At 45.3% G+C, this 9,182-nt stretch overlaps 1 protein-coding gene across 1 annotated transcript in view; it reads right to left on the bottom strand.

Moving 5' to 3' along the window:
- Nucleotides 1-4,684: 4,684 nt before the first annotated feature.
- LOC100941238 (interferon alpha-inducible protein 27-like protein 2) overlaps nucleotides 4,685-9,182 on the bottom strand; it is a 9,597-nt gene continuing 5,099 nt past the window's right edge. The window contains exon 4 of the mRNA XM_003787082.3: nucleotides 4,685-4,900. Coding sequence (XP_003787130.1) covers nucleotides 4,719-4,900 — 182 coding nt within the window. The 3' untranslated portion in view covers nucleotides 4,685-4,718. The remainder of the gene's footprint in view (nucleotides 4,901-9,182) is intronic.

Genomic DNA, 9,182 nt, shown 5'->3' on the forward strand with positions numbered 1-9,182 from the left:
GGCTATTTTTTTTTTTGGTTGCAGCCATCATTGTTGTTTGGCGGGTCCGGGCTGGGGATTCGAACCCTCCACCTTAGGTGTACGTGGCTGGCGCCTTAGCTGGTTGAGCTATAAGCGCCGAGCCTATACATTATTTTCTAATGAAAGCCAACATTTTATTGTATTGAAACTACCTAAGAAATCTTCAGATACATTCTACTCTCAAAAATCTAAATTCCTGCTTTTTCCCCCCAAAGACAGTGCGGGGTGTGGCAGAAGTGTGCTGTGTCCCCTTCTGTTCCTGACTCACTGATTTAATCACCTCCCCAAAGCTTTACCTCCTAACACAATCACCTTGGAGTTAAGTGCTTTTTATCCCCACCCCTCCTCTCCCTTCCCCCTCCCCTCCCCTTTCTGCCCCCCCTTCCCTTCCCTTCTTTATTTCCTTTCTTTTTTGAGATAGAGTCTCACTGTGCTGCAAAATAAGTCTCATGACTATCAGCCCCGTTCACCCACATGTAATCTGTAGGAGAGAGGGCTTGGGTTCCTTGGAAAAGATGGCTTTAAAAAGAATTCATTGAAAAAATATGTGTTGAATGTCCTTTCATCTGCTAAGTGCTGTGAGACATTGGTTAATGCCACCCAGCCTCTGTCCTCATGGAGTTTCCACCATGGGGCTAGAGGGTGTTTTGGCTTTGCTTGGGTCCTCTCTAGGAGCCTAAGGGGACTAGGGTATGAGTGAGATTCCTAGGCCTGTATGTGCCAATCGCCTAGCCAGGACTTTCCGGAGCTACCCATTCTACAGCGAGAAGAGAATGGCCAAGGAAAGGCTGGGACTATGTGTGCTCAGCAGGGTGGGGAAGGCTGCATTGCCCAGGATTGCAGGGAGGCCTTAGAGAGGGAGGGACTGGACGTTCGTTGTCTTGAAGGAACCCGGTCAAATCCAGCCAAGAGGAATCCAAGCCAAGGTGTGGAGATCCCTGTACGAGGAGTCAGTGGATGCGGTGCTCGGGTGGAGCTCTGGGTAGCAGGAAAAGAAGACAGGATGCAGAAGGCTCCAGAGAGGAGCGCATTAGCCTCCCGGGAAAATGGCCCTTGGGAGGACCACGTGGGGAGGTGGCAGAGAACCTCCTCAAGATTCATCGGCTCGTCTGTGAAAATGGGGTAATGGCAACTCTTCATGGTTGTTGTGTGGATTCAAATACTTAATACACTTAACAGCGCTGAGCTTGCTGTAGGTCGGTAACCAAAGATTCACTGTAGTGCTGCTGCGATCTCTGTCTTTGGCGCCCTCTGGTGGGAAAGAATCGAACCGCTAATTCCTCTCTCCTTGGTCAGTTTCTTCTCTGGTCAGCAGGGGTCCCTCGCCACAGTGTCCTGGGCAAGGGAAGGCCTCCTGGGACTGGACACCTCCAGTTCTGCCCTTGGCCTTTGCTCCCGGTCAAGATTTGCTCCCATAATAGGTAGGACGGAGCTCTTTCCCAGCACGAGTGCCTTTTATCTGGTGTGCCCCGTGCATGTGCAGCACTGTGGGAGCCTTGTCCCCACCCCCTGCACCCGCTCTCCCAGTCCCTACTGCTATGCCCTACTTCCAGCACCCGTGACTCTCCCTCCCAGAGCCTCGCCCCCAACAAGGTGGGAGGCGCTGGGGTGTTGATGCCTCCCAGAACAACCCTCAACCAATGATAAATGAGAGTTGGGGCATGAACACCAACGTCAATGTCAGGTGGAACAACTCTGGCCTGTTCCTCACTCTCGCCTGAGGGCCGTAGCAGGATTCAGCCTCGGTTGCTTACAGTGCAAGTTCACTCATTAAGAGGCCCCCTCTTGGCTGCTCTCCCTTCCCTAGGTCATCTCCCAATTACGCTTGCATTGAAATCCTTGTCGTGGGTTCTCAACGAAGACAGCTTCCTGTCCTGTTCTCTGTCCCTACTTGGGACTAAGCCTGAGCCAAGAAGTTGTTCCTGACACATGGCTTTGTTCAGGCCTCATCCATCTCCTTCCCTCAGAGTAAGGCTCAGACAGAAAGCTTCACCATTTCTGTGCAGTGTTCCACCTGCTCAGCACCCCGGATGGCCCCTGAGTGGCCAGAATCCAAATGGAGAACACAGCTCAGCTTTGGGGCTGGACCCCAACTCTGCCACCCAGGACACTGCCATGTGGCAAGGCAGTGGGGTAAATCTCTCAAAGCTGTGGACCCTGCCTCTTCTTTGTCAAGGAAAGCCTGGCTCAATTTCAGTTCTTAAATGTTTCTTCTCAGTTATCCTTTCCAGTAGTAAATTCCTATTACCAAGAACATTCAAGAGAGTTTGGCCAAGAGTGGCCTCAAAATGGTTAAAACTATTGAACTACTCTGCCCCCACTCCCACCTCCAAGTCTCTTCATCAGTTTGAAATGATTTGAATGAGTGTGAAAGTGAATTTATCTCCCTGAACACAGGCTGGCTGCTCAAGGAGGCAGCTGGGAGAGAGCTAGCGGGCAGAGGGCCAGGATAAGGCTGCAAGTTTACAGAAACTAAGCCACAAAGCAGGCCGTTCTCAGTCTATGAATGGACACCCATCTTCCACAGCAGCAGGAGTTAGGTCCTTCAGATCATTTCTCACAAGTTCTTTTAACAACACCTACAAAATAGGGCTGGTAGCATCCCCCTTTTTAAAATAGTGTGGGAATTTTCTGTGATGAATCATGGGCAATGGCTTGGTCACAGTATGTATTTTGTAAATGTTACATTTTGAGCCCCTTGTTCTAGAATGTTTAGGATGGCTCTGGGAATATTTAGAGTGCGCCAGAGGTTTCTCAGAGATTGGTAGGTAGGGGCAATCAAGACAGAAGGCAGGGTTCCAGGACACAGGAGGCCTTTTCTTCCCTCCACCAGTGCAGGTGCTATGGCAGTCACCACACCTCCACCGTCATCCCTACATGCCACTACACTTCCTGCAGGTTGGCATCCCTTTCCATGCCCACTGGTTTACACAAACTCAGAGCAGCCACTTTGGTCCCCTCCTTGGATCCTTGAATCTCCTGGGGGGAGGGTGGAGAAGGCAGCGATGAAGCTGTACAGCTGTCAGGGTGAGTACAGGTGCACCGTGACACATCTGCACAGTCCATGTGGAATATGGGGACCACAGGTGGTATCTCAGACAGGTTGTACACAGCTGCTTCACAGAGGGGTGGTCACCAGGAGGCAGGTGCATAAATCAGATATTTGGAACAACCATTTTGAAGGAGTGGGAAGTAGCAGAGAATTGGAAACTGTCAAGGTGACCAACTCCTGGTTCTGTATGAGAAAGTCTAGCTTAGATTCAAATGGATGCCAAGGGAACATAAAAGTATAAGAATTCACTACAATCCCTGTCTTGTATTTTATAGCCTGGCCGCCAGCATTCTGGGTGTCTACTGATAAAGGTTCAGGGTCTCAATAATTGTTATACAGACTCTTATTTTCAGTATAAAACTTCTGCTTTCTAAGTCTTACCTGGTGCCTCCTTGGTCCAGAGACCCAAGCTCTCCAGAAATAAATTTCTAGTGGTCTACTGAGAAGAGATTCCCTGGGTCTGTCTGCTTCTTCAATAGACTTCCAGCCAGCCCACTTGCTGTCAGTCTACCTCACCACTCACCACCAGAGTGCATGCCACTCTGCTGACCAAGCCTTTGGAGGTCCTATGGGCAAAGTTGCCTCTTTCTCTTCTCCTTCCTGACACCAGACTCAGCTTTCTTGGAGCTGCTAAGTGGAACCACCTGTCCATGTCTTTTCTGGCTCCTAAAATTTTGTTACTGTCATCTCACTTCTTTCTGTTTGTCCATGGATTTATGCCATTCTTTAATCCTTGACTGATATTTTAGTGATGTCTCTGAGCTGGAACAGCAGTCAAAATGACCATGTTTGTTTGGTTAATTCTTCTATTGCTTGCAATCAAAAGACTCCCTACTATATTCAGGAGAACGCACGTTTGTTTGCAGTAAAAGAAAACCCTCTTGGCTTACACAAGAGAAATGCGTTTCTGAAACTCTGTCATCTCAAAGTCCCAGCTGGAGTGGTGGCTCTGCTCTAGAAGACCCAGGCTGCTGCAGTCTTGTTGTTCTGTCTTCCTTGAGGTGCTAATATCAACAACCAGTGTAACAGACACTCCTGCCTGCAGCAGAGCCATGGGAAAAAAAATAAGGGGGCAAAGGAGGGCCCAGGCACTCCCTTTAATTACATGCCCAGAGAGTATATGCCTTGTTTCTGCTCCCCTCTCACTGGACAGCCCCCTGAGTACATCTAGCTGCGAGAGGGTTTGGGAATCTAGTTTTTCCCTAGGAACCAGTCAGGGCTGTCTTCTTATGAACCAGAAGGAAAAAAAGTCAGTAGGTGACTTATGCATCATCCTGGAGGGGTATTGCCATTAATTAGGAAGGGACAGAGGGCTCTGGGGTCAGTGGCTCACCATGTATCCTGGCTACACTTTACTCATTCCACCCAACAGGAACCTGTAACCTCAACAATGAATGAAGGGGAAACTGAGGCCCATGAACGGCTCCAGGCTAGAGAACCCACCCCTGGCAAGTCTGGGATCCCAAGCCTGCTTCCTGCTGATGCTGTGCTTGGTCAACCTCCTACCTCCCTCTGACCCTCCACCACAAGGCAGGCTGGGAGAGCAGGGAGGCCTTCAACCTGTAGCTCAGAACTCCCCAACCAGAGCTGCAAAACGCAAAGACAGGGAGGTGCACCTGCATGTGATCTTTATTTCTCGTTTTTGTTAGACTTGATTGGGGGGTTTTGGAGGTTCATCTTGGGGTACATTTTCTCTTGGCTGGTCTTCTTCAGCTTCAGGTTCATCTTGAGAAGAAGGTTCCTCATTTGATTTCCCCAACCAGGCCCCCAAAACTGATCCAGTGGCACCCAGGAGGATATTGGATGATGTGGAAAGTCCAGCAGCCCCTGTGGAGAAAATGAAGGATAAGCATAGGGGATTGGGCATTGGTCAGTGGCTCAGGCCCCTCAGGAGGCCTGAGGCCCAGAAACTTCATCTGGATCCCTCTTCCATGTCCTGAAATCCCCTAGGGCTCTGCTTTAGGCAAAGAATGCTGGGGGTGGCTAAAAGAGAAAAAGACAGAGGACTTCAGTGTTGTAAGCTCCTGTTCCCCCCAGGTCCCCCTGCCTTCTCCCATTCCCCTGCCCTACAGGCCTTCCCAGCCACATTCCCAGGCCCCCTCCTTCCCCCTAGGGTTGCCAAGAACAAGCTTCAGAACAAGGAAGAAAAGTCCCAAGTTTCACAAAACCCCTGAGTTCTCAGTAGATGAACAATGGTGGAAAACTCACCAAGGCTTGCTCAGTAGATGAACAATGGTGGAAAACTCGGGGAGACTTGATTAATTACTGTTGTATAACTATAACCATTGTGGGGAGACTTGATTAATTACTGTTGTATAACTATAACCATTGTGATACAAGAGGTATCCATTGTCAACCAAAGCTGTATTAATTATTGTTACATTACTGTAACCATTGCTGTATCCATGACTACCTGAGCTGTAACTTCCCCTTAACCAGCCATGTTTGGCTTCTGTAATATGCTTGCACAAAACCTATAAAAGGCAACTCACCCCCCTACTTGGCTGCTGACTGCCTCTTGAAGCAGCAGCCTCTGCAGCAGGTAAAATAAACTACCAATTAATTACATCTAAGTGGGGGGTCTAACTCTATCTTTTCAGGTCATGGAGGATACCACATTTGGAGGCCCTAGTGAGATAAGGCAACCCGCCCCCCCCCCCCAACCTGGCCTACCTCCACCCGACAGCTCCAGGTGAAGGCCTCAAAGAAGTTTCTCTGCCCTGAAAGCTCTCAGGCATGTGGAATTTTGGGCACAGGTTCCTAAATTTTCCAATTCAGTAAGTCTGTCTGGGTCTCTAGAGAATCTGGGAAAACAGTAGGCTAGGCTAGGCTAGACGTGGCTTGAGACGCCTGTTCCCGAGGCAGTGGGAGACGTCCCCGTCTCTCTGGTATAGATTTGAGTTGTTTGTTTTGTGTTGTCATGATTAGAGGTCCTTATTCGACTGTTTCGATATTAGCGGTCTTTTTAAACTGTTTGGATTTGCAGGCTAGTCCTGTTCTGGTAAATTGCAGTCTTTTATTGCGTTGTCTTAGTTTTTTGCAGTCAACTGTGCTGGCTCTAGTTTGTGTGTCTTTTGTATGTTTTGAGTTTTGTAGACGTGAATGAGTGAAAGAGTTAAATGTAACTCCGTGTCTGACTAATTTCTACCTGTTGAATTCCATTTGTGTTTTCTGTCACGTCCACTTGTCATTTTACTTTATTGGTTAATCTGTTTTTTATAATATTTGTATTGTAGTCTTTTTGTCCACTTAGTAATTTGTTCAAAATAAGACAGAGTAATTTTTGAAAATGCGCTCTCAGTAACTTTTTAATTTCAGCCAAATTCACCAAAAACAACAGTAAGAAAGTGCATATTTTCTATAAGTAAAACTAACCAGCTTAACAAAGAGAAACTAAAAATTTCAGATTTTCAACTTTAAGAAGCAGGCACCTACTTGGCAAATATTAATTTGAGTCTACAAATCATGCGGGGGTGGGGTGGGGTTGGGGTGGGGGTGGGTAAAAAGTAGAGGCTGTGCCAAGAAAAAAAGTTGTGGTTTAAATGGTCCGGTGAAATGAAAATCTGGGAAAACTATCATAAAGAGCAAGCTGCAGCCAAATCAACCCTTGCTGCAGTCTTTGTCTAAAAAGGAACAGAAAGAGTCCTTGGTAGGTTTTTGTTCCCTACATTCATCCCTTTATATATTAGTAAATTGTGTAACACCTGTTAGTCAAGATTGTATTTAACTTATCAATTCCAGTGCTTTATTCAGTATCCCTTTAAAGTTCCTTTAAAGAACTCTCTTAGATTTCAATCCAGGAGAAGTAAGTCTCTGTTTTCTTTCCTCTTTTTCCTGGTAAACTGTTCACTATCCTTGAAACTGGGCATCACTTTTGTTTCTATATATTATTTACTTCCCGGTACACCTTCAATTTGTGAGCTCAAGTTCAACATTTGTGTTCTTGTCTGTCAACGTGACAATATACAATCTATTTTAACTTGGACTACAGCCACTGATTGTGGCTGAGTCACAAGAGCTGCTTTTCACCTAGGGGGCAGCTGCTGAACTTCAACATTGCTTTCCAGGTAGAAATCAAACTTTTACTGTATAGTTTTGTTCTAGAATCTTAGTCTGTTTGACAGCATGCTGTGTTAACTAGTTTCTATGTTCCTTACATGGCCCTTTTATACTTCTTCATTTCATTTTGACACTGTAGTACAAATAACCCCCTTATGTTAAAATCCTCTCTTTCCAGCAATTAAAGAATTAATACAAAGTTTATTAAACCTACTAAAAAACTGTAGTTGCTAAGTTACAAATAGCTTTGAGATAAGGTGCCAGCTCTCAGCAGAAAATTCAAGGTCAATTACTCATTTGAGACTAAAAAAAAAAAATTCCTCTTTACTTTTTAAAATAGCAACCTGACATCACTCTGGTTAGTATATATTCTGCTGATCTTCAGGTGGTCTCTGAGGGGGCCAGGCTGTAATCCCTTTGAGGGGAGGCACCCCCTGAAAACATCCCAGGGCCCCTAAAAAGGGGCCACAGAGGTAAGCCATTTTAACATCTATTTTTAACTGGTGTCTACAAACATTACTTAACTATTAATAGTATTTTAGTTATGCTTATTTGTTATGAATTGCTATAAAAACATGTAACTGTTAAAGTCATTTATTGTAAAACTCTTAAGAACCTCCAAGAGAAGGCCAATAAGATAGGAACTTTAAACAGGGACTCCAGGTTGCCAGGCCATTAACTTGTCAGAAACTCTCGGAAAGAATGACCCCACCAGTGGGAACTACAGCCCTACTGTCCTGTCAGGGACTCCCAGAAATGTGTGTTAACACCCACCACCAGAAATGCAATTAAAATAAAAGTGGGAGTCCAATCAACCCCTGGGGTGTTTAATCACCCACAGGCCTGTTAAAAGTAGATAAAAATATGTTCTGGTTCTAATTCTAAGAATACAAGAGTTTGAAAATAAATGTAGACTATTAGGCATTATTTACGTCAGGGCCTGTGCCTGTCTTGCCTTTTTACAACATTTGTTCAGTGTTTATTAGAAGATTGGTCTTGGCTTGAAACAAACAGTCTTGAAAACATTTGTGAGTGTATTGCAGATCTTTTATTTCAAGGGACCCTTCAAAACTTTACCCCTTCTGAAACTACCTTGCTCACTTACTTACTCTTATGTATTCTACACCTCTCACCGTCTGGTGCCTCTTTGGCCTGGCAGTCATTGGTCTCTTCATTTTTATTATTGGTATTAGGCTTGGTATCCCCCTAACTCTTTGATGCCCCATGGTCACTGAACTTTTGGACCCCTCCTTTTTCTGTTTAACGTTTGCCTGATTCCTTTTTGTTATCATCAGTATTCTTTCCCCTATCTAACGATAACTGGCTTTCCCACCCACTGTCTCTATCTCCCCTCCTGGGACCATCATCGGCCAGTCTATCCACCTCAATCCCACCAGAGTCGCCAAGGGGCTAAAAATGGTGGAAAAAGACCAAGATAGGGGGCTGCAAATTGACACCTCAGGGACAGAGAGATCTGAACAGAATTGCCAGACAGGCGACAGCTGCCAATAAAAAACATTAAAACAAATAATACTGGGTTAATAAATTGCCTCATTTGTAAATGAAAACATAACTTTACAAACTGAATGGGTATTCTAACAAATGAATAAATACAGTCCCACACCTTAGGCAGGGTTATTAGGTCTTTGTAGTTTTTATCCAGAAAAAATCAGGATGTATACTCCCTACTCAGAGTGAAGCCTTCCAAATGTTTAGAACTGCTTTATTCATAACCTTACTAAAGCTCAAAGGGTATGACCTGTGATGTGTTTGTGCCTAGAAATAAAAATCTAATTTCTAAGCTTACCTGAGCCTGAAAAATAAAGCTTTCCTGTTTAGCTCTAGTTGAAAAAAATCCTGTATCAATATTATGTTTCATAAAATGTCTCTCATTTGTAAATTGTAATAATTTAGTTGCCTAAAAAACTGAGTCTTTATCAAAGAAAAATTCTTGCCTTTTAAAGCTTTCTAATTATCAGTTTAGTGAGTAAATGGTTAACTATAATCCTGGCTCGGCACCTGTGGCTCAAGCGCCTAAGGCACCAGCCAC

This window comes from Otolemur garnettii, unplaced genomic scaffold (assembly GCF_000181295.1).
Source record: "Otolemur garnettii isolate 467f Iridium unplaced genomic scaffold, OtoGar3 scaffold00020, whole genome shotgun sequence".
Taxonomy (NCBI): domain Eukaryota; kingdom Metazoa; phylum Chordata; class Mammalia; order Primates; family Galagidae; genus Otolemur; species Otolemur garnettii.